Source organism: Podarcis erhardii (assembly GCF_964252035.2).
Source record: "Podarcis erhardii genome assembly, chromosome: 3".
In the NCBI taxonomy this organism is placed as follows: Eukaryota; Metazoa; Chordata; class Lepidosauria; order Squamata; family Lacertidae; genus Podarcis; species Podarcis erhardii.
The window spans coordinates 38,461,262-38,487,957 of record NC_138507.1 but is presented as its reverse complement, the minus strand read 5'-3'; the positions used below and the strand labels follow the sequence as shown (position 1 = coordinate 38,487,957).

Genomic DNA, 26,696 nt, shown 5'->3' with positions numbered 1-26,696 from the left:
AACACACACACACACACACACACACTGTGACACATGAAATATATTCCTGGGTTAGGTTTTCTTCAAACTTTTTTCCACTGGGCTGTAAGACATATGGCTCCAATGAACACCAACAGATTTAATTTAAAGTTCATGGTAGATACATGAACACGAGAGAATTTTAACCATGCCTGTCCTTAACATATATCATAGACTCTTGTCTATGAAAGCTCATGCCATAGTAAGGTCTTTAAGGTGCCGTAAGATTCTTTGTTATTGTTGCTGCAACAACAGGCTAACTTTGCCACCCTTCTGGAAAGTCTAACTTATCTAAATAAAAGGTAAGAATGTTTTGTCCTGTCAGCTGGAGGATTAGGATGAACAAAAATGAAAAAATGTCTTTTCCCACCCACAATCAGTGCTTTGGTTTGGATCCTAAGTTAATTTAATAAACTTCTGCTCTTCTCCTCTGTAGTCATCTTTCCTCCCTGAAAATACTATTTGAAGAATTTGGAGCCATCCTGAAAAGAGAAGGCACCAGGTTTGAGGAGGCCCTGGGAAATTGGCTTTGTGCAGCTTCAAAAAAATACCATCCTGGTAGGGGGTCAGGGAAATTTAGATTATGGCTGTGTCTGCAGCCACTTTGCTTGCCCCTCTTGTAGCTTGCCCCCTTGTGTCCACCTTCAATTGCCCCCCTCCCAAAAAAACCAACTTACCAGACCACGTGGAGATAGTCACTCCCAGCACTCAGCAGAGAAGTATTGAATAAAACAACTAAAGCAGCTGACACCATCTTTCAATAAATGGGAATGCCTCTGATCCCCAGCAAGGGGCCTACAGGTAGTGTAGCAATGCTGATGGTGATTACAGGTGCCTCAGCCAGTGCTTCTCTTCAGCATGACAAGGCAATTCTTTCAAAGTGTGTGACATCAACAACTCCACTGCTCTTCAAGTAAACCCCCGGCAATTTGCCGCATCATGGTGGATGCTGATGCCATGCCTGCTCTTGAATGATGTGAGCTGGGGTGCAGGGGCTGCACCACTTAATTTTGGGCAGTCTTCCCCTCCCTGAGTAGATCCCTGTATGTCATCCATGGAGGGGTGCATTTGTCTGCTAGGGTGGAGAAAAGGGAATTGGACACCTTCACTTGTATGAATTCCCTTGAGTTATTTTGTAATGTCACAGTATTTGAGGTCCCACTAGGCCAGGCATAGGCAAACTCGGCCCTCCAGATGTTTTGGGACTACAATTCCCATCATCCCTAGCTAACAGGACCAGTGGTTAGACCATGGCCTAGGACCCTCGTATCTATGGGACCACCTCTCTTGGTATGCCCCACGGAGAGCCTCAAGGTCCATAAATAGCAACACCCTAGTGGTCCCAGGCCCTAAGGAAGTTAGATTAGCTTCAACCAGAGCCAGGGCCTTTTCAACTCTGGCTCCAGCCTGGTGGAACGCTCTGCCTCATGAGACCAGGGCCCTGCAGGATCTGATTTCTTTCCGCAGGGCCTGTAAGACAGAGTTGTTCCGCCTGGCCTTTGGCTTGGAGCCAATTTTATTCCCTCCCCTCCCTCTCTTTCTTTTTCCTTTTTCCTTTCTCCTCCTGTGATGAGGCTGCATTTTAATATTTTAATGTTTCAATATTTTAATGTTGTATTTTATTTTTGTTTTTAAGTTGTATTCATTCAACTTGTTTTTATTATTGCTTGTTAGCCGCCCTGAGCCCGTCCTTGGCTGGGGAGGGCGGGGTATAAATAAATTATTATTATTATTATTATTATTATTATTATTATTATTATTATTATTATAACATCTGGAGGGCTGAGTTTGCCTATGCCTGCACTAGGTAAATAACTTTAATAATGATTAAGCAAATTTTAAATGAATGGTCATTTAAGGTTAATCTGGCTGCGAAATCTAGCAGATAATTGACAAACATGGGCTGTTATCATTCTTTTGCTTTCAGTAACTTTATACAACCCTGTGAGCTTGTTCTGAGGATCTGAGATTTATATCATTTTTATGAAGAAGTTGGCTCTGTGTTCCTGACTGGTCAACTTAATTTCTAATACAGATAAAGGCTCACATCAGTGTCCAAACTGATGACAGTCTGAAAACTGTAAGGCAATGCTGCAAGTAAAATCGTGGCATAAAATTGCTGAGTCAGTGCCAGCGTTCCACCGGCTTCAAAATTGCTATAAAAATGAAACTCTTGAGGCCAAAAACTGTCATGATGTGTTGCTTTAAATAGATCAAAATGGAAGCTGTTAAGAATACCAATCCAAAAATAATACTATAGCAGGCTCATGGAGACCTTGATACTAAGAACCACTATTTATTTATCTATGCATAATACCCACCCTGTAAACGGCTTGAAAAGAAACAAAGGCAATATCCAATTTAACAAGCACACAAACGAAAAAAAGGACAGATTTGTAACAGTTGGGCATTAATGTTGTCAAGAATAAAATAAAAATTGGGATCAGTCATTGATTATTTATCCCAGTATCCTAGGTGCAGCCTGATACCTTAAACAGCTAGCAGAGACCAATTCAGTCTGCAGCCAAATTTAAATAACAATCTGACACACAGCTGTGAGGCATTTGCGAGCTTTTTTGCGGAGAAGGTCCTGTTGCTCCGCCATGACCTCCCTGCCAATTTGGATACAATAAAGGAACTGGAGGCCCCTCGACTGTCCTCGGGTTCAGTATTGGACCATTTTGACCGGATATCTCCAGCCGATGTGGACAGACTCCTCCAAGCTGGAAAGCCCACCACCTGTCCTCTTGACCCGTGCCCGTCATGGCTGATTAGAGCGTGTCCGGACGAGGTGCGGGCCCCCCTGGGGGATATCATCAATTTGTCCCTTGGCACCGGGATATTCCCAGGGGAACTGAAGGAGGCAGTGGTGCGTCCGCTCTTAAAGAAAACATCATTAGATCCCTTAGATCTATCCAATTACCGCCCGGTTTCGAATCTTCCATTCCTGGGTAAGGTGATTGAGAGAGCGGTTGCTGAACAGCTTGGTAGGTTTCTGGATGAAACATCTGCTCTGGATCCATTCCAGTCCGGCTTCCGTGCTGGTCATGGGACCGAGACGGCTCTGGTCGCCCTAACAGATGACCTCCGTAGGCAGCTGGATCGAGGCGGGTCGGGGCTGCTGATTCTTCTAGATCTGTCAGCAGCCTTCGACATGGTCGATCACGAACTCCTGGACCACCGCCTTGCCGACGTGGGGATCCAGGGCACAGTCCTTCAATGGCTGCGCTCGTTTCTCTCTGGTCGGGGACAGAGGGTGGCGCTCGGGGGGGAATTGTCATCGCGCCACTACTTGGTGTGTGGAGTGCCTCAGGGTGCGATTCTCTCCCCGATGCTTTTTAACATCTTTATGCGCCCCCTCGCCCAGCTTGTCCGGAGTTTTGGGCTGGGTTGCCATCAGTATGCCGATGACACCCAACTCTATCTGTTGATGGATGGCCATCCTGACTCGGCCCCCGATACACTGGCGAGATGTCTGGAAGCTGTGGCTGGATGGTTACGTGGGAGCCGGTTGAAGTTAAATCCTTCGAAGACAGAGGTCCTCTGGCTGGGGCGGGATGATATGGGATTGAGGGGGCAACTCCCATCTCTTGCGGGGGTGCAACTAGTGCCAGCACCGTCCGTTAAGAGTTTGGGTGTAATCTTCGATACCTCCCTCTCTATGGAGGCGCAGATTACAGCTATAACAAAGGCGGCATTTTTTCATCTCCGCCAAGCTAAGCAGTTGGCCCCTTATCTCTCTCGCCCTGACCTAGCCACTGTGATCCATGCGACGGTCACCTCCAGACTGGATTATTGTAACTCGCTCTACGTGGGGCTGCCCTTAAGACTGACCCAGAAACTCCAGCGGGTGCAGAATGCCGCGGCGAGACTCCTTATGGGGTCTTCGCTGCGAGATCACATTCAACCGGTACTATACCAGCTGCACTGGCTCCCGGTGGAGTACAGGATCAGGTTTAAGGTGCTGGTTTTAACCTTTAAAGCCCTATACGGCCTAGGACCCTCGTACCTACGGGACCGCCTCTCCTGGTATGCCCCACAGAGAAACCTACGGTCTGCAAATAATAACATCCTCAAGGTCCCAGGCCTCTGAGAGGTTAGGCTGGCCTCAACTAGAGCCAGGGCCTTCTCGGCTGCGGCTCCAATCTGGTGGAACGCTCTGTCACAAGAGACTAGGGCCCTGCGGGACCTGACATCCTTCCGCAGGGCCTGCAAGACAGAGTTGTTCCACCAGGCCTTTGGTCAGGGCGCAGCCTGACTCCCTCCTCTGGCAACCTGCTTAGAATCTTGCTTAATTAGTTGCCATTAATTTGATTTTAATTGATTTTATAATGTAATATTTTTAGAATGTGTGAATATTTGATTGTTTGATTGTTGATTGTTGTTAGCCGCCCTGAGCCCGGCTTCGGCTGGGGAGGGCGGGATATAAATAAAATTTATTATTATTATTATTATTATTATCAATGAATCTGTCACTTTCAGTTTCTCTATTTTCCTATCTTAAGTTCAGATCTCCACATTTCATATCAGTTTTCTACTTGTTTTTTTTAATAACAAACCACCAGCATTTTATTGTATTTCTCATAATAAATACATGCTTGTCTGCAATATTGCCTATTATCTACATATTTGCAAAGCAATCTTCCCTAATATAATGCATATTTGTATGATGTTTTACCCTAGTATACGCATTTTTGTACCCTGGAGAATTGCATTGCAAAATTCAAAGAAGTGTGAATTTCAAAGAATGGTTGTGTTTTGGTTTGTGTATTATTTTGGAAACTGCAAATTAGGTAGAACTGCCTTTAAATGTGAACGTAATTTATCCTGCATCCCTATTGGCATTGCTTCCAAACAACCTCTTTATTGAGCATTCATCCTCAATGATATAGAGTGATAGACGGTTTCAGAAGAGTTGTGCTTAAGGAAGCAGAGAGGCTTCAGCAAGCAGGGAGCTGGAACTCTAAAACCAGCATAGTGGTCCTGATACAAATGAAAGTGTCTTTTCAGAAAGAATACCTTATTGTGGCTGAGCATTCGTCACTAAGTGCTGAACCTGAGAAAAGACTTCACTAGAGAAACCAACCCTGCTCTGTGAGTGCCGGCTTGCATAGATAGAAGAGGAATTAATGCCGTTCTTTTAAACAGAGGGTTAACTAGATGATGATGACTTACATATTCCTTAGTAGCTATGCAAAGTTTAAATAAGGCATAATTTGCAACTGATGTTGGAAACGATTTCTTCCATACACCGTGGAGCTGTGAAAAGGTAAAGTAATACTGTGCAAAGCTTATTAAAAATACTGAAACTGTGATTGGTTATTCATTGCCTTTGAAATCTATAGTAATACTTCTGGGTAGTATGAAATATTAGAACAATGCATTTTAGTAGGGAATTTATTAATAGCTGCAAGAATGTTACTAGCTGCAAAATGACATATACCCACTATTCCTACAATAAAACATTGTATATTACAATGAAGTCTAAATTAACATAAATGATAGGGAAGGGAGACAGAACAAAGAACACTTTGAAAAATCTTGTTCCCCTTTTACAACATTTATGAAATAAAATATTAAACTGACACCCACTCTGGCTTCCCCTCTGGCTTCCCCCCTCTCCCCAGGAAGGAAGAGGGGAAGTGGGAGTCCTGCTTCCCCATCTGGAGCAGCCATATCATGAGAAAGGGGTGTATCTGTTTCCTCCAGCCCCTGTTTCCCAGTCTAACTTCCCAATGTCATCATCCTGTTCCCCCACATCTGTCTCAGCCTCCCATGCCATCCCTGAGACTGTTGGCACCTTGGGACTCATGGCAATAAGGTACTTTGTTTATTTGATACATTTAATCAATTTAAAAGTAAGTAAGATATAACAACGGATGGCGGGTGGCACTGTGGGTTAAACCACAGAGCCTAGGACTTGCCGATCAGAATAATAATAATAATAATAATAATAATAATAATAATAATAATAATTTTTTTATACCCCGCCCTCCCCAGCCAAGGCCGGGCTCAGAGTGGCTTACAAGCAATAATAAAAACAAGATGAATGATTACAACTTAAAAACAAAAATAAAATACAACATTAAAATAATGGAACATTACTTCCGGGTTGGCGCCATCGCCGAATGGCGGACTCCCTCCGAGCTCCGGAGGGAGCCTGCTCGGCAGGGGCTGGGTCCTACCGCGCCGGCGACACGGGGACCCTCAAAAACCATGGGCGCTGAAACCCATGGACATGGTGACTCGGCTGGCACCTTTTGCGCCCCCCCGACCCGCGAAGGAGCCTTTTTAAAGGCTGCGGAATGGGTGACAGGGGGGGGGTGCTTTGAGTCCTCCGCTTCCCCTGCCGAGCGAAGCCGCATGCCATTCGACGGAGAGCGCTGACTTCTTCTATTGAAAATTTGGACTTAAAAGAATAACCCGTGAGTAATTGGAACCTGGACTAAAAAGGGGGATAAATTTTTTAAAAAAATTCGGAGCTAGCGGGGGAGGCGCAAAAAGGAAGTCAGCCCCCCCCCCCGTCGTAGAGGAGTTAAAGTAAAGGATTTGACAACTAAGATCGAGCGCAACCCTATTTTGACAAAGTTACTAACTTCGCGATGGAAAATTATAAGACTGAGCTGGAGGAGAAAAGTGGAATTGAATTAAAAAGCAACCCCCCCCCCCCGGAATCCTGGGAGCGATTTGTGAGAGCGCCGGGAGAAGAGAAAGAGAGGTTTTGACAGCTGTCAAAGAGCTGTCAAAGCGGAAGAACAAAAATGAGAACTTTGTTACGAGGACTTTGCCGGTTACATTTGTTATAAATTGGATACAAATTGCTTAAAACAAGGAATAACAAGTTATTTTGACTGGTGGGCGTGATCTGGAAGGGAACTGAGTTATTGCAATCCACCTAGAGGAGCTGAGGGATATTACAAGTATTGTTGGCTTGGAACTTGAATAGAACTTTTTATCTCCTGGGAAACTGCAGGAATGGAACACTATTTTGTCTTCAGAGGTCTACACATTAAAGGAGACAATAGATTTATCTATTGAAGAATGGAAGGGACTTGGCATAATGTTTTGTTCCTGAATAACAGAGCCTCTGCAGAGGAATTAGAAGCTTTTGGAATTAGAACATTTGTGCAGGAGAGCAGGAAAAAAAAAAAAAAAGGAGGAGAGGGATTAACAAGAACAACAAGAACAACCAGAATTGGATAAAGTTGGAAGTGGGAACATTTGGGACATCCAGATTTGAAAAGTCTAAGAAATAAAATTGGAGTTTTTACTCCTAAATATAAAAATCTGGATGGAAGAAATGGGCCTTTTTGAGATAGACTCCTTCCAAGATTGGACATTTGAAATTAAAGATGACTGGTAAAGGACTATGGCCTAGATAGATGTGGGAGCTCCAGGAAGACATCAGACGTTGATGAACATTGGGAACGCAACCGGGAAAGGGGGGAGGGAAATTTGGAATCCAAAGGGCGTAAAATTATATTTGATTATCTTAATTATATTTTACAATTTTATTTTAATTAATTATATTTGATTATTTTAATCTGTATTGTATATTAAAGGAGGGAACGCGCGGAAGGGAACAGGTCGATTTTAGGGGATGGGAAAATATTTTTAAAACTGGGCTAATGATAATAAGTTCAAAATCTGGGATAAGAATTTGCTGAATTTATTTGTAAAAATTGGAATACAAGAGGGGGAGGGGAGGGGAAGTCCTGGAAAGATGTTACTGAAAATAAGATTTTAAATTGGGATGTTTTGTTCTTTTTATTTCTTTTGTAATTGGAAACTTCTAATAAATATTATTTAAATAAATAAATAAATAAATGAAATAACAGAACATTAAAATATTAAAATGCAGCCTCATCGCAGGAGGAGAAGGAAAAGAAAAAAGAAAGAGAGGGAGGGAGGGAATAAAATTGGCTCCAAGCCAAAGGCCAGGCGGAACAACTCTGTCTTACAGGCCCTGCGGAAAGAAATCAGATCCTGCAGGGCCCTGGTCTCATGAGGCAGAGCGTTCCACCAGGCTGGAGCCAGAGTTGAAAAGGCCCTGGCTCTGGTTGAAGCCAATCTAACTTCCTTAGGGCCTGGGACCACTAGGGTGTTGTTATTTATGGACCTTGAGGCATACCAGGAGAGGCGGTCCCGTAGGTACGAGGGTCCTAGGCCGTGAAGGGCTTTAAAGGTCAAAAGCAGCACCTTAAATCTGACCCTGTACTCCACCGGGAGCCAGTGCAGCTTGAAAAGCACTGGGTGAATATGCTCCCATGGCAGAGACCCCGTGAGGAGCCTCGCTGCAGCATTCTGTACCCGCTGGAGTTTCTGGGACAGCTTCAAGGGCAGCCCCGCGTAGAGCGAATTACAGTAGTCAAGCCTGGAGATGACCGTCGCATGGATCACTGTGGCCAAGTCAGGGCGGGAAAGGTAAGGGACCAACTGCTGGATGTGGCGAAGGTGGAAAAATGTCGCCTTGGCTGTTGCTGTAACCTGCGCCTCCATGGAAAGGGAGGCGTCAAGGATTACACCCAAACTCTTAACGGAAGGCAATGGCACTAATTGGGCCCCCGCAAGAGAAGGGAGTTGGTCCCTCATCCCCATGCCATCCCGACCTAGCAATAGGACCTCTGTCTTCGAAGGATTTAGTTTCAATCGGCTCCCACGAAACCATCCAGCCACAGCTTCCAAGCATCTGGTCAGTGTGTTCGGGGCCGAGTCGGTGTGGCCATCCATCAGCAGATAGAGCTGAGTGTCATCAGCATATTGGTGACAGCCCAACCCAAAGCTCCGGATAATCTGGGCAAGGGGGCACATAAAGATGTTAAAAAGCATCGGGGAGAGAATTGCACCCTGCGGCACTCCACACACCAAGGAGTGGCGCGACGACATTTCCCTCCCTAGTGCCACCCTCTGTCCCCGACCAGAGATAAAAGAGCGCAACCAGTTACGGGCTATGCCCTGTATCCCCACGTCTGTGAGGCGTGTTGGAGGTTGGTGGTTTGAATCCCCGCAACGGGGTGAGCTCCCGTTGCTCGGTCCCTGCTCCTGCCAACCTAGCGGGAAGGTAAACGGCGTTTCCGTGCGCTGCTCTGGTTTGCCAGAAGCAGCTTAGTCATGCTGGCCACATGACCCGGATGCTGTACGCCGGCTCCCTCGGCCAATAAAGCGAGATGAGCGCCGCAACCCCAGAGTCGGCCATGATTGGACCTAATGGTCAGGGATCCCTTTACCTTTAAGATATAACATCTGAAGTTTTAAAATTTAAGTCTGTAGCAACGTCTAACAATGATATATTTTCATGTGATCTTTAAAGTAATCACATATTTATTAATCTTTATTGTTTTGATATTTTGTTTAAGCTCTGACTAGATCTAGACACATGAAAGAAGCGATTCAGTTAAACGCGCTGTAAAGTTCATACAGGGAAATCCCATTGGCGAAAAACGGGACTACACAGCGCCATCTGGTGTCACAGCATTATAACGCACATAAAGCGCTTTATCTTAACAAATGTAGCTGAGTCTTAGGTCTCAGTTATGGGTCTCTCACACCGACACTATAGTAACCACGCTACTACAGAAAGAGGAGTAATTAAGGAATTGTTTATTTTTAAGGTATATGGTGGCAGCAGGAGTTTACTGGGAGGGTTAACTTAAAGATATATAAACTCCCTCCCCACCCAGCAGTTCATCCGCACTGTACAGTCAAGGCACAATTTTAATGAGGTTCATAGAATCACAGAAGCTACTTTTAAGAGTGATGGCAGATACATGAATGGCTACTGGATTGTGGGTAAATGTTTTCCATAATTACTAAAGCACAGCATCTATTCCTGTATTTTTCACCAGCAGAGTTAGGAGGTGAGATTTAGATTAGGGAAAGGACTCCCTTGCCCAGTACCAATGAGGTGATCAAAACTGTTCCAACCTGTGCCTGTTTTAAAGTAAATAAAATAAAATGGATTTCCTGCATCATGTCTGGTTTTAGTATTCTAAAGGAGGAGGAATCACTATTATGGTTTAAGTCTCAGGATGTACGCTCGTTAGGCCATTCACTTACATGCTCAGTGATACAAAAATAGCTTTAATTAGTAGAGGTATAATTGTTCAAGCCAATCCCCTCTGTTGGAACGGTTAAGTCTTATCATTACTAAGGAGGATGACCTGAATTTTTCAGGTTCATTTAAAATGTAATATGTTAACAATGCTACTCCTATTATGGACATTGGAAAGGTAATTAAACACTAAAATGGCTACTAACGCGATTAAGCAGAAAATGCAGTTAGGCTATTACTAAACCTATTAGAGTTGCTGCACACACAGCCGTGCTCAGTAATAAATCACATCTGATTTTGGGAGGGAGAAGTACTGTGTAAGCAGCTGGCTTCTCACCGAAAAGAAATATATATATATATAGTTATGGAGACCATCTCAGTAATGACTGCTGCAAAGGACCAAGTGAATGGATGAAAGTCCCAGTCCGCCAAGATTGTGGTGACCAATTATAAGCACACTGTTATACATAAAAGCACAGCATTAAAAATAAAGCAGTAAATGTTAAGATATAGAATTAAGATAAAAACAAAGAGGGAAAGGATTTGCTGAACCAATCATGTCAACTGGAATACGAAAAAGGGAGGTGTGAGGAGGTCAGGAAACATGTAAACAAAATATAAGATATGAAAAGATTGATTTTTTTTCTTTTTCTCTAATTGTTTTTTCTTTTTCACTTTTCAGGTACTTTGTCTTTTTCTTTTGTATTTTTGTATTTGTAACTTTTTCTTTTTTATTCTGTAATTACTTTCTTTTTTCTGTTGGTAAATATCAATAAATATCTTTTTTAAAAAAAAAAGCAGTAAAAAGCAGCAGATAAAAAAACAACACAATAGAAGCCAAAAAGAGAGAACACTCAGTGGGACACAGTCATTTTCATTACCCATGAAGAAGGCCAAGCACACCTTTCTAGGCAAACACTTCAAAAATCTGAGCACCAGAATTGTGAGCACCGACTGTACCCCAGGTGATATGGAAGAGGGCCTCTGGAACAGAGCTGAGTTATTGGACAAGTCCATAGATCACAGAATTGCAGAGTTGGAAGCAACCTTGAGGATCATCTAGTCCAACTTCCATATGGAGCCATCAGGGATTGAACCTGCAACCTTGGTGTTCTTAGCACTACACTCTAACCAACTGAACCACATGGGACAAGGTGATTCCAATGGTACTCTGGCCCCAGGCTGTTCAGGGCCTTATAATTCTAAGCGGGCACCTTGAAGTGAGCCCAGAATAATTTTTTTGCAGTGGAGTTGGTAAAATACTGGAGTATTATGTCCCATTCTCCCACTTCCCTGCCGGAACATTATGGACCTATTAAAGTTTCCAGACTGTCTTCAAGAGCAAACCCACAAAGCTGGACATCTCTAGTAAGAAAAACAGTATATTAAGTTTGATGTTGCAAAGTAATGGGAAGGAATTCAACATTACACAAAGGCATTTGTTCCATCAAACCAAGCATTTTGGCTTGCCAGATGGAAGAGTCTCCCTGCTATGTGTTCCAGGGGGTCTTCCCTGCACAGCCAATTGTGGGGGGCATGGGGAAAGAAAGGGGGAAAAGCCCAGTTGCACAAGCAGAAGTCCTTGCACAGCGCTTCAGCTGATGGGACTCATAGGTTGAATCCCACCCATGGTGCGCTTTTTAAAAATGGCAATGAGAATGACAGAGGATACATTTCTTGTCAAAAGCAGCAGCTACTATAGTTTAAAAACATAATTTCAGAGATTCAAAACAATGTACTTATTTAGTTTTTAAAACTGCATTTTTTAAAAACAACAACCCAATGATCTTTTTGTTACATTTCCCCTGTTGAAACTTCACACACACAATTTCCACTATAATTTTGTGTCTTAATTAAGCTATATTTCTTACTGAAATGCCCCAATCAAAACTTAAATCCATAATCAACCTTTATTTTATGTGTGAAGACCTGATGTACAATTTTCAAACTGCTTCTTATAAAATTATCCTTACATCTTCAGAAGGGTAACTCTTGAGCAAATGTCTTGAGATTCTATTGCAGGTAACAGGAGAACTGCACTCTTTGCCCACTGAACCTAACAGGTGCAATTTGTTTTTGAGTATAGTGGAAATGACCCCAAATCGTTTTCAGTACCTAGTGGAATTACAAACCACAGTATCACCTTTAGCTTTTCATATACCATATATGCTGGGAAAGCGTGTTCTCCCTAATAGAGAACACGTGTTGCGGTGGGGTCTAGCAGGGCCCCCCACTATTGCTGGGCAGATCCATTTGGATGGCCACATTGAGTTTATGGGGAGAATTTGATGTTGCCAATTTGGGGGTGGGGCCCAAGGTTTTAAATACCACACACACAGCTTTGGGCGTCCGCTTTTGCTGTGTGCACCAGATCACTCGCTCACCCTCCCTGAGCTGGGGGTTCTTGCTTTGACCTTGCTATGCCTGTCATGGGGTTGTCTGCTTTTGGGGCAGGGGTCTGGTAGGAATTTTGTCCATTTGGCTTTTGCCTACTGCGTAGCAAATCATCACAACTTGTAAGGTTTGCAGTTAGGCATTGGTTAAAAAATTGGTTGGTGGAGGGGTAAGTGCCTACCCCTCCAATGCTGCTGCTGCAAGGGAATTCCGTTAAAGGAATCCAGGGGCTTGTCATGCTTTCGGCCCAATCCCTGGCATGGAGCCCCTGGGAACATGCGGGGAGAGGTGAGGGTCTGGTGCCCAGCTTCATTTCTCCCCAATGTTGTTTTCCCTAGCTGGCTTCCGCCGGAATCCAGAAGTCAGTTCTGTCCCTGGGGCAAGGACAGATAGTCGTAACCAATGCCTAAGCAACCACTCACATTTGTGTATTTAAATAAAGTTGTGGCCAAAATTATGCCAAAAACCTTAAACAAAAATTCTGTGTGAGGGGTGGCTTGGGGACCTCGACACACAACTTGTTGCAGCAAACCTCACTCTTTGAGAACGTGTGCAGCTGGATTTACATAATACATAATTTGGGCTCCATATTCCGACACCAACATGTGCAAGCCTCAGGAATATTAGTTTCCCATACTGTATGCTTAAATTAAAACTATGTTCACATTTGCACCTTGAAACGCAGTGAGGTCATTTCCCCCCACTGCATTTCCAAGCCACTTTCTTCTGCCACAGTTCACAAAAGAGGGGGATGCGGGCTGGTGACTTCTTTCCGCACACCAAGTGAAGGTTTCATCGGCACATGCGACATCACACAAAAGCCACAGTCGTATCACACCACAATGGAACCGTGGCTTCCATTTCTGAATCAGATGGAAGCTGGTTTGAGGAAAGGCACCTCAAAGAGGAGTATTTCTCTAAAAGCTACAGGTACACATATGGATTGTGGCTAATGTCATGTGAACCTGGCTTTAAAAAAGCCAGTGGTGGGAGCACACTGGCACTGTAGTAAACATCAATGTGAATGCTAGCACCAGAGGCCTCAGGTGGGAAGGGCCATAGCTTAGTCGTAGTTGTAAAACATCATTTCAGCCTATAAGAGCTCAGGCTCAGTGATTGGCATTTCCAGTTAAAGGATATCAGACAGAAGGGTGGTGTGAAAGTCTTCTTCCTGGCACTTCTGGCATTGCTAGTCAAGGTGCTAGGGCTAGATGCTCCAAACAGTATGAGCTGGCATAAGGCAGCTACAAGCGTGCTCATTCGGATAGTATTCTGCACTTGTGGTATGGCGGAAGTTATCATATCACCTGAAAGAGCCACATAGCTGCAGCTTGTATTGTATGACTGCCGTAAAATGGGGCCTTGGTTTTTGGCAGCATCCATAGCCTGAATCTTTCCAAATAACTGAAACAGTTAAGGAGTCAAGGCCAGCCCACATTTGACAGTGCTGTGTCTCTTGGTCACTCCCCAGTATAATCAAGAGATGGGGTGAAAGAGATGTTTGTGCAAAGTTATTAAAACATTTTGAATTAGGAGAAAATACTATTTGGTAGGTTCTGTAAACAGAATGAATCTCAGAGTTATGCAAAAGCAGTTTCACAGTAAGTAGCATTATAGGTTCTAAAATTAAATGCAAATACAACGTATTCCGGGCTGGGGAGAGAATGCAAAGTTAGAGGAGTTATTCTTCTTTTTTAAAAAAATAAATGGGGCAGAACATGTTTAGAGCCTGCTTTAATGATCTCCTGATTTTTCTAAGACAGCTAAGTCTTGGCCTCTGTGGTGTGCCAGCTAATTTCATTACTGGAAATGGTAATTACTACATGCTGTTAGTATGAGTGCAGGAACATTAAATGTCTTTTCTTCAGTTATTTATAAATATAAGGTGTTTATTTTCCCCTATAAATCATTATCATTACTCCTTCTCCGCTAGTCCGATAATGCCTATTGTTGAAATATCTAAATCTGCTTTGAGAGCCCTTTTGGCTAAAGGTATGAATGCCTTATTTAAGGAATAAATGTCTTAAATAAATGAAAATAGTTTATTTGAAACTGAAATCTGACACACAAGGCAGACTCGATAAACACTATTTGTTTTGTGTTTTGTTTGTTTAGAGAGTGGGAACAAAGCCAGCAGAATTATACTTACAACACTGAATGGTGTTTTACTCTACAGACATATCATTTATTATCTGATGTACTTAGAAATTCCTCCTATATGTTCTTTTCCCTACAGTCCTTTAGACCCACTGAAGATTATCAGTTAAATCCTCAGTTGTAAGATGATCTTATCTTGCACATCCTGACAGAGGACTACAAAGACTGATTCTATCAGCCCCCTCTCTTTAAAAATACCAGACCGTGAAGAGCTTGGATGGTTTCTCTACCCCCACCCCAATATAAGGTAAAATAATTATTTTGAAGGTTGCATTGGAATCAGCAGCAGAAAAACATTTTGCATTTAAGTTGTATACTATAGAGCATAATTTGTATGCAGTACAATTCATGCCCAAATCAAATTACCAACAGAAAAGGGCTAATAATCCTATATGCAACCTATATCCATTCATGGATAGTTTGCCACTGATTTCAATATATTTGGCAACTTCTAATTCGTTCTATTACATAACCGTAATATTCCGTATTTGTTTGCTTCCTCCTTAAATCTGACGACTAACTGTGACTAAAGGGCTGGTGATTATTACTAGAATATGAACTGAATGAAGGACAGCATACAAATGTTTTAAATAAAATACACATGTACCAACTGACACAGAAGGTATATCCAATCCCTCCTTCCTGTGCAACTGACAGAATGCTGCCTAAGGACTCAGCTACACAGCTAAAAATAAAACGTTTTAAATGTGTTGTAAAGTGGCACCTCTGGTTACAGTGGCGTAGCGTGGGGGGTGCAGGGGGTGCCGGCCGCACCGGGCGCAACATCTGGGGATTAGGGATAGGGATAGGGTTAGGGGGCGCAAATCCAGGGTTAGGGGGCACAAATTACTTGCCTTGCCCCGGGTGCTGACAACCCACGCTACGCCACTGTCTGGTTATGAACTTAATTTGTTCCGGAGGTCCATTCTTAAGCTGAAACCATTCTTATCCTGAGGCGCACTTTCACTAATGGGGCCTCCTGTTCGTATCCTGGGGCAAAGTTCACAACCAGGAGCAGCTACTTCCAGGTTAGCGTAGCTCGTAACCAGAAGCGTTAGTAACCAGAGGTACCACTGTACAAATATGACACTAGATGGCTATGCAAAATTCAATGTATTTTTCAAAACATTTTTTTTTAAAAAAAGCATTTTCACAGTGTCTTTTTATATGTGTGTAGATTCCACCTAACTACATCAGGGATGGAAAAACATTGGCCCTCCAGATATTGTTGTACTACTACTATTTCTTTATTAAATTTGTATACCACCCTATACCCATAGATCTCAGGGCGGACTACAACTCCCATCATCCCAACTATTGCCTATTGCTGGCAGGGACTGATGGGGACTGGAGTAAACAACATGTGGAGAGAGTCACAGGTTCAAACTAGGCATGGTGCAAGGGATCTATGATAAGGATATCTTGTTAAATTTCATTTCATTTTAGTAAGTACTGCTTTGAAGATTGAGGAAATGGTGTCAGGGGAGGTGTTGGCACCTCTGTGGTGGGGGTGGGAGTAAACGCAGGTATAGTATCTGCAAGTTTCCCACATGAAGATAAAAGCAGCACAGGAATGATTTACGCTGGGGAAGCAGTACAGGGGAAATGGTAAGGGTTAAATTGCCACAGAGGGTCTTCTAATTATCTATAGAAAAGAAAATGCATGAGATTTTCACTAGCAGTTGGTGCCTATGCTGGCACCGCTTCTCCACCAGAAGTGGAGGTGGCGGGGCACCCATTGGGGTGGCACCTCAGGGGCTTCTGCCTGAGGCAACTGCTTTACTTTGCTTCGCAGGTGGGCCAGTGCTGACAGTAGCCATGACCAAAGAAGCAGAAATGAAACCTATAAAATCAAGAAACCATATGCAAGCAAATGTAAACATGAGCTGTCTAAGTGCAATTGAGCTAACACAATATGTAATTAATAATCCTGAAAACTGAGTATTAGCAGTGGGATACTGAGAAATTGAAAATAGCCCTTCCGTGAAGGGAGAGAATAGCTCTTCTATTAAGTTTTCCTCCCCCCCCCCAGCATCTTTCTGAGCCCCTACAAAATCTTTTTCATTTCATTGTCTAAATGAAGGCCATGCCTTTTACTATTAGTAGTTTAATACAGGAAGAGATGTTAATCTTTGGCTGATTCTATTAATGTAATTTATGTAGCGGTTTTCTAATAATGTGATGTTAAGCAGAGCACACCAAACGTATTTATGTCTTTTCTAAGGATTTCCTTTGTGGTGAAAATGCAGGAGTATCTTGCATCCACAATCCATATTCATTCTCTCTCTCTGTGTGTGTATGTGACACACTGTTCTTTTTGTCTTCTATTATAAGTAATTTAAAATTTGCCAGATTGCCTACAGTTGGATGTCCAAAACTCCCACTAATTTCAGTGGGAGTTGAAATAACATTTCTTAGGGCTAGAATTTGACCTCATTATGGACAGAGATTTGGACGATTACAGCACAATTCAAGCCAAATCCATCACTTAAATTTCTATCAACTCAACTTTCTGAAAATACAGATAAGAAGTGGGGTTGCAAACTTTAATGCATTAATCAGTGTAATTAATCAACTACAAGCTTTAATTTTAGCTCAAAATTGCTACTCCCACATCATGTTTGAGCTCTGTTGCCTGTACATCAAACTCGGTCAAACAGAATACATATTTTTTTCCCCTTTTAGTTTTATCCAAACCTAGGAGACATTTCCCCCTACCAAATGTGAAAACTACAGTGGGTGAACAAATCAATAGGAAGCACTGTAAATAGTATGTATATGATAATACAAAAACATTTTAAATATTCAGTCTCCAATCATATAAACACTTACTTTTAAGTTCCACTGAACCATGAGGCATGTTTGAATTCAGTTCTTCAGATGTCCAGTTGAAAAAGAATCTAAGGTACGACAGTTAGGAAAGGCTCCTATAATACCCTTGACAGCTACGGTCATCAGTCATAGTAGACTGGGCTACTTGAGCCAATGATCCAACTCAGTATAAGACAGTTACATATATAATCAGCACTCATTTAAGAACTAACATCATGAGACAACAAGCTCTGAATCTTGATTATACAATCAACTCCATTGTTTACATACCTGAACTAAGGACTGATTTCACACGGTATTATAATTGCACATGGTAATATGTTTGCATATTAGGTGATAGAGGCCCGATTGGTTCATTTTTGGACAATTCATTAAATTACTCATGCAAATCTGCCCAAATTAAACTTAGAAAAATCTCCTCCTTCACTGGCTCTTAGCAAAGGAATAATTCGCAAAGCAAGCAAGCAGAGCATTTCATTCACAGCGAGAATAAAAATGCCTCTTGAATCAGTATTAATCTTGTCTCTAAAGCGCTTCCCTACAGGGTGATTTTAAATAATGTCAACAGAAGCCTCTTACCTAATGCCATCTGAGTTCATAAGGGAATTGTTAAAGACAAGAAGTGAATACTGTAGATGAAAAGTTTTTCTTCCTCACTCTAATATTTCTCCATTCCACAGTTGCCATGACAATCACAAGAGAAAGGGAATTCTGTGTTTACATTCCATTGTAAGGAAACTTTTTCCAGAGTAGGAGCAGCTTTCAGTCCTTCATAATAATAAACTTTGCCTTTTATTTTCAAAATTGTACTCCTGCCCTATTATTAGGTTCTTTCTTGCTTGAACTGCAAATAAATTCCACATCTACTATATAGGAATATTGCCCTGGGGAACTTGTCTCACCTGTTTTAAATTGGAAAACTATATTTCAGCATTCCAAATACATGTATTTACTTCCTTGACTTTTGGGGTGCATTTCCCAAATTTTGCAAAGTAGTAGGTATGGTACAGAATCCAACTTGTTTCAAAACATAGAGACGAGGCAAGTACAAATGATTCTTGTGCTGACAACCCTGGAGCGTCATTATTAGAGTGTTACCAAAAGCAATTACATTGTTGCTAGGTTGAAAAGATAATTGATAGCATGACTAATAGAGAAACAGGTGATCCAATGCTAAAAACCAAAAAAGGCAAAACCAAAATTATCTCTTCCTCTAGATCTAGCAGAAACAATCTGTAATAATGTCCCAAATTACTGTCATGTATTATTCACACATACACTTTCATTCTGGTCTTTTCTCTTTAACTATTAAACAAAGAAACCAATTTCCCAGTATCCCGATTGAATCTATTTTCAGCAATGAACCATCACCATAAAAAATAGAAAATGAAACTCTACTAAAGCATATAAAATGGGAAGTAGTCTGTCCCTTCTAGTTATTTTTTAAAAATGCTGATTTGATGGCCATCTTCAGGTTCAACTCAAAGCCACAACGAAGAGTCTTAAAGGCAAACAAATTTATGATGGCATAATTTTTTTTGTAGATCAGACTACACTTTATCAGATATATCTAACGAAGTGGACTCTGTCCATGCAACTTATTCCATAATAAATTTGTTCATCGTTCTCAATATGAACAGGAGTCTAGTGGCCCCTTAATGACCAACATGGTTACCTCTCTTGAAACTCGAAGCCAGTGCACATATTTGCTCAAAAGGCTTCTGGCTTAGTCCTACCAGACAAGAGTTTTACATGCCATCCAAGCTTTTCCCGTATAGCTATACTCCAGATGTTATGCCACCATTTTCCAGTGCCAGTTTCCTCTAATGTTTTCCACTTCTGAACCATGGTAGTACATGCTGCCACTAATAAAAGAATTAATGATGTCTTCAATTTCATTTCCTCATTTCTACTATCAAATATTGATAATAGCACCAGTTGAGGTGTAGCTTGAACAGCTTCTCCAAGAATATTCCTCATTTCAATAAAAAAAATGGAACCATAATGCCTGTGCCTAAGGGTACTCCCACCACATATGAAAATACGTTCCTCTATTTTCATATCCTCTTTCACAACTGGAAGATTGATTGGAGGTGATGCAGGGAAGTTGAACCAGTGTATAATGCCATCTGTAATTGTAATGCAAGCTCCCTTGTTTTGGCTGATATTGATATGTTTAACTATTTCCCCTCCAGACCCTTTCCCATTTATCCTCCACAATTTTCTCCTGCAAGTCTGTTTCCCATAGACACTTCAAGCTATTTAGATTTTCAAATCCCATGTTTACTAAGCTCCTGACACAAATCTTTTGCTGTTGGGCCCAGGTTAAAAAACAACAACAACGTTTTCCATTTGTGTAAATTCACACGTTGCTTGGGTCTTAATCACAGGATCATGCAAAACTTTCCAAATACAGTATGTTATACCTGAAACCACTCTATATTCAGATCTTGGATTGCCAGTTGTAACTGTTAACACATGATTGGTCTGTCATTAGGATAGAAGTCCAGTATGCGATAATAACCCTTGGGACGTAACTTAAGGAGGGCTCTCTGTATTGATGAGTCAATAGCAGAGTAATTGGAGAGTAGACAGGGATATATTTTTCTGCCATTTTCCCCAAATTGCCAACAAACATATGGTGAAGGGGTTATCATATTTTTTTTTTGTAATGTCGCCACTGACACTAGACCATAAATAAGTGGGACCTCAGTGTGGTTAGAATAAGTTTCCATCACACATACCGAATGCATACGAAACACCTCAAAATAAGATAATGAGTTGGGAAGCCCTCATTCCCACACATTACCCACGTTCTGAAATAAGCTGTATCCACACAATAAAATATCTATTTTATTTTTTTCTGAAGTAGTAAAAAATAGCCTATCTACACACACACACACACACACACACACACCCCCCTAAGGTACAGTAAGCCTGCAACTTACATGGGGTTTTTGTTCCCAGCCACTATTCATGTCACTGGAATGCATGCAAGTCGGTTCCATCTCTGCCTGCTTTCAGCGCAGAAAACAGGGTGCATGTCAGCAGTTGTGCGCATGCTGGTTGTGTGTGAGTGGGGAGGTGCCTGTATAGTCAAAATGCATTGGGTGCAATGATGGGTGGGATTACCAAAGTCTTTTCCCCAGACGCCCTCCCCCTTTCTTATTTTTTAATTATTATTTTTTGCCAAGTGCACAAAGCAGAATGTGCACAAGTTAAAAGTGCACAAATTTTAGGCTTACTGTACTTTTAAATCTTATCTTCCTATCTCTCCTCAAAGTGCTCTGAAGATTCGTTCCCTTCTATTTCAGTTCTGTCAACTAAAAGATGCTTAAAACAATTAGCAAAATAATTCAAAGTTTATTCACAACCAGCTGTACCGCTAGTAAGTGCGGCTTGTTCACAAAACCTTACTTTAATCTGAAGATGCACTTTAATTTAAAAGCATCCATATCACACAAAACCTGTTACAGATAGGTAGCCGTGTTGGTCTGCCATGGTCAAAACAAAATAAAAAAATTCCTTCCAGTAGCACCTTAAAGACCAACTGAGTTAGTTCTAGGTATGAGCTTTCGTGTGCATGCACACTTCTTCAGATAGGTTCAAACCTGAATCACATTGCTTATTTCTTTCTGTCCAGAAAGTTGTATGCCATAGCACTAAAGTGAACTCCAAACATAGGCAGACAAAATTGTCCAGCTAACTTAATGACTAACATTAAGGCTGGGCTTTAAAAAAATTCTGTATGGTATATGCTATAAAAATTCAGGTTAGTTGTATGTACAAGTGATGATTTTGTGCTAAAACAGAATTGTAAATGCAAATGTTCTAGCAAAGCGTATTATTTTATGTGTCGATTTTCTTGGGCTACTACTGTATCTTTAGTTATTCACTTAATATTGTTGAGAAAATGAGGAATAAATCTGAATCATACCACTTTACATATTAAATGAACTCTTTTGGAGAAGTGCCCATGCTTAATCTGAATGCTTAGAATAGTAGTGTAAGACCTAAATAAAAAAAATAGTTGGGCCACTTACCGTTCTGCCATCTTTTATTCTCTGACAACCACAAAGGGCAATTGCCTCCAAGTCCTTGTGGGAAATCTTCAGGTCTGCCTAATTAAGTCTAATGCCACAATTACCAATGATCACAACCTTTGTGCTCAAGCATTCATCACAGCTAAACTGCATTGTCACAAATGGCTCTCCCCAGGATCTCTGTATTAAGTTTGCATTCAGGGGCATACACAACTGCTTATCAAAGAATGGAAATGAGAGAAATAAAAGATGAAGTCCCATAAGTAATGAACGTGTGTTGTTTCGCTGGATCAGAACGAAGTTTCAACTAGACTAGCATTATGTTTCCAACAATGCAGAGAGGATTGGTCAAACATAATAGCTAAGAATGTATTGGATAAGCTGTAACAGCCTGGCTTTATCCCAGTCTGCCACTGCTGGAGACTGAACACTGCCATCTTTGAACATTTCTCTTAAGATTAAATGACTCCCTTAAAAAAAATAAGCTACATGGTGACTTTGCACTATTGGACAACATTTCTGATCACACAAGGCAGGGCACTCAATTTTTCCTTATCCCCCCTCCCACCTATTACGGTTCCCCACGCCCCTGAAAAGTTACTCCTGAGGGTTAGGGGGTTCCAGAATAGAATGAGCAATGGCACAGATGGCTGCAGCAGGCAGGAGCAAAAGTTTAGTGTCCCGCCTTATGAGAGCAGAAGCACTTTCCGCTAGTGCAGTTGGCTCCCAAACCCCGCTTGCCATGAAGCACTTGAAAATTTCTCAAGGTCTTTGCAAACCATTTAATATTTTTTCTGTTTGTTGTAGCAAGTGTTGTGGGCTGTGCTAGATACAGTGTAATTATTAACCGCATTTTTACAGACATACTGCAGATCACAGGGTGAGAAAGCCTGAGCTAGGTCATTGCCACCACTGGATACATGCCAATCAGCATCATCTTTAAAGGTCATTATGCTAGTTGACTATAATAATACCCTGCACTGATGAAGCATGTGGTGTGGGAAGAACTTTTCTCTCTCTCTCTTGGATCAACTGACACTCCAGACTCTAGACACCTTGGATTAACCTAGCACCTCAGACTATTTCTACAACACAATGTAAAAACATCCAAAAATATAATTTCATTCACATCTCAAATTTAATTTAGAAGATGCAAGAGAAAAGCATATCAAATAAGATAATAATGTGCATAGTCAGTAAAATTTTGACTTAACACAACTCCTTAAACTCCTTCAAGGGTGAACTTCACAACTGGTTTTGTGATTATATATATATATATATATATATATATATATGGAAAATTTCTCTGTTGTTCATATTCTTGATCATATTAATTGTCCTTTTCTGTATCTTCCAACTCTATAGCATCCTTTTTCCTTTTTTTAAAAAAAGGAGTTAGTTGGAACTTCACACAATATTCCAAATGTGAACATACTACAAATTTATATCATGGGTTGAATCCCAAGGTGCATTCTGTGTATGGAAGTCTTCTTTTATTCACAGTAGATTTCATGTTAGAGTGCTGTGTGAGAAAAGTAAAATCCAAAGATGTTATTGAGCTTGTGTAAGAGCTTGTGTTTGTAGAAGAATGCTAATGGATTCCCCCCCCCATTTGTGTTGTTGTTGTTTTTTTTAATCCAATTACTGGATTTATCTGGTATAGCTGACATGCAGGGCAAAAGATGGGTAACCTGGTTGTCACATGATAATTGCAATATTCAGCTCAATGATCATGAACCAGCTAGAAAGAGCTAGAAAGGCAGATTAAACTCCATGATCAAAGGCAGAGTATTGTACACATCAGTCCACTTAAGGCATACTAGTCTAGCCTGAATCTCTTGACATTTTCTGTAAAATTATTTCAGTGGTTACAGTTAGAAAAGGTCTCCCACATTTTGTGTATGCAAGTGAACAAATGGTAAAAAACAACTGAGAGTCTTGTCACATCTTAAAAGCTAAGTAATTTATTATCAGATAAGTTTTTGTGGACTTCATCAGATGCATGAAAGCTAATGCCATAATAAAGCTGTTAGCCTTTAAAGTGCCACAATACTCTGTTATTTTTGGTACAGCAGACTAAGACAGCTACACTACTGAAATATGTTTAAAAAGCCATTGTTTGCTTAAAGGATACCTTCATATTGAACCATCTTTTAAAATCAGGATCCCTATTATTCTTATTCTTTGCAAAATGTCAAAAGCTAATTCCTTACTTCAGTTTTGTACCATTCTGTGACATTTCAATCTCGTTGGATAAACTATAGTGTCAAAATTTAACAACGTTGTGTCAAAATAAATCTTGCATGTCAAGCAACAATCAGAAAACAGGGTATAAGGAAGCTGATAAAAATACTCAGATGCAACTTCTACTGGTAGAATTTATTCAAATAATAACAGTGAAAAAGAATTATAGGGCAGTATATCTGCAGCACATTATCAAATAATTACTGTGTTTGTTTAAAATTCATTCACACATGCAAACTCATACTTTGATTGCCAAAATAAAGAAATAAAATATAATCACTTGATCCAGAATCTAAATAACTTGGACCCTGGGTTTTTTAAATAAATGAAACTGCTTATTTCCATGTATGCATTAGATCAATTGATGAAAAGCCCTTGGGGAAAATTTCAGTGTCCAAATGGACATCTGAGCTGATTACCATACTCAAACTGTTTTCTAGATGTGTATTTTACACTCAGTCTGGAATTCCCACCAGCGGTGATAACACCAGTAAAAGTGGCAGATTATTGTGTACACATCATTAAGAGAGCTGCTAATGAGCTGTTGTATCCTGGCATTTGGATAATTCATGCAACAGTTTTGATACTGGTGAAAATTAACAGCTTTGTGCTGCTTGAAGTTGCTAATTGGTGTAATACTGTACAGTAGAGTCACATGGCTGATTCAGATGCACCACTTGCTAAATCACAACATAGCATTATGTGAATGAGCCTGGCCTTGCTCCTCTTGCCAGCTAGTGCACTTCCACCTTGTCCAGTGTAGCCGCAAGATGTTCAGAAGCATTTGCTTCCATTTTGAACCATAATTGATGTAGCTGGCTTAGTTTCACTAACCATAGTTAAGGTTATCCAGTTTGTCTGAGGTTTGGACGATACAACAAACTGCATTTATTATAGTAAAGGGGATTTGAACTGCCGACCTTCTGATCGGCAAGCCCTAGGCTCTGTGGTTTAACCCACAGTGCCACCTGCGTCCCACATTTATTATACTGGGAAGTAAAAAATTTCAACTCTTCCTCATTGTGGCTGCTCCAGGTGAGCAGTGCACTAGCCTGGAGAGATTCTAGGCTTGTTTTTGTAATGCAGAATCAGCTATTGTGAAATACCAGACATAAATACCTGCCAAACTTATCATGGCAATCTCTGTGTTGGTATGATGGACCTGTTCAGACTCACTCTGCAATGGATTTACCTTACTTTTAATTACAAACTTTGCGGAAGCTCAAGGGCCCCACGATTCTAATTTCCACAATTCAAATAATGTTTGAGTACTCCCACTATTAGGGACACGGGTGTGGGTTAAACCGCAGAGCCTAGGACTTGCCGATCAGAAGGTCAGCGGTTCAAATCCCTGTGATGGGGTGAGCTCCCGTTTCTCGGTCCCAGCTCCTGCCAACCTAGCAGTTTGAAAGCAGCTCAAAGTGCAAGTAGATAAATAGGTACCGTTCTGGTGGGAAGATAAACGGCATTTCCATGCGCTGCTCTGGTTCACCGGAAGTGGCTTAGTCATGCTGGCCACATGACCCGGAAGCTGTACGCCGGCTCCCTCGGCCAATAAAGCGAGATGAGCTCCGCAACCCCAGAGTTGGTCACGACTGGACCTAATGGTCAGAGGTCCCTTTACCTTTACCTTACTCCCACTATTTATTAAAAAAAAAAAAACCCTTCCCCTCTTAATAATAAACAATTAAGAAAATGTCTGTGGGGGCAGGATGTGGGAGGTCAGAATGACATGAGCCCCATTCAAACACACATGCAAGGAGAAGCGGGGACACATTGCCGAGCTCCACGTATCATAGCATGTCATTTCTATCAAGTTTGAGGGCGAAGGCCGAGGCAGGGCCCTCCTTTGCTCAATGAGGCTCCCCCATTGTGCAGGGTCTTAAATCACACACAGAGCCTCCATGGGTGGAGGAGACTTCCCCCCTCAAAACCATTCAGTGGGGCTTATCTTAAGGAAAGCATGTATAGGATTGCAGCCTAAGGCTATATTCTCCTCCCATTACCCAATCTTTTCTTTACACAATGGTTATGAGTTAAACAAGAAAAATTTGGAAAGAGGAATGATAACAATATATAGTTTAGTATTCTCTTTATCACCAGTCTCTGCCATAACTACAGAATGTGCACAAGTGTGTGTTATGTCTGTGGAACATGAATTTACCAAGGGATCAAAAAAACAGTTATCTAAATTCTGAAGTGTTGTGGGCAACATAAATGCTCAGACGTCAGTGCTGACAGCCGGCTAATGCCTTATTTTAATTACACACCCTGCAGAAGCTCAGGTGCCTCACGCTTCTTTCTGATTCCCACAATTAATGTTCGAAGAGCGACTCATGGATCTCACCAATCAGAAGGTCACCTGGAGTCTCACTTCAAATATTACTTTAATTGCAGGCAATTAAATTGTGAGGAGTGCAAATTGAGTTGCGAGGCACTCAAAGCTTCTGAAAGTCATGCTGTTAAAGTAATGTATGAATTGGCTTGCATAGCTCACTCGTGCTGCCATTTGCTGCTGTGTATTCTTTCATTTTTGGTCAACCGACGCCTTCTGATGTTGTCCATTATCTGCTGGTTTTCTTGGCACACGACTGCAGCTTTTTAGAAAAGTTGCCACTGAGTGCAGAAAGCCAATCCAACTTCATATTAGGGGTTTATTTATTTATTTTAAACATTTCTCTATAGTGCCTTACTGATCAAGTATTCAAGGCAGCTATTGAAATAAATTAAATGAATTTTAAATAAGACACTTCTTTGGGAAAAAATAGCCCTTTTCAGGCACTCAGGAGACTCACATGGTTAGAATTATGTAAGGGGAGAAGAAGGACATGCTAGCTAATGCCATCCCTGCCATCGTGGTAGCCACTGAATACACTCATGAGTAAACCCTACTGGAAATGTTGGTCGTTACTTCTGAGCTAAACCTATATCTATATCTATATCTATATCTATATCTA

General features: G+C 41.4%; 1 protein-coding gene across 3 annotated transcripts in view; it reads right to left on the bottom strand.

Annotated features, from left to right (window-relative positions):
- The window catches only part of KCNQ5 (potassium voltage-gated channel subfamily Q member 5), a 255,585-nt gene that overhangs the window by 104,817 nt on the left and 124,072 nt on the right, over positions 1 to 26,696 (bottom strand). The window contains exon 1 of one of the 3 annotated variants that reach the window (XM_081857004.1): positions 18,032 to 18,117. The exons of the other annotated variants lie outside the window; for them this stretch is intronic. Coding sequence (XP_081713130.1) covers positions 18,032 to 18,051 — 20 coding nt within the window. The 5' untranslated portion in view covers positions 18,052 to 18,117. Of the gene's footprint in view, positions 1 to 18,031; positions 18,118 to 26,696 lie in introns of those variants that run through there. 3 annotated transcript variants of the gene reach the window in all.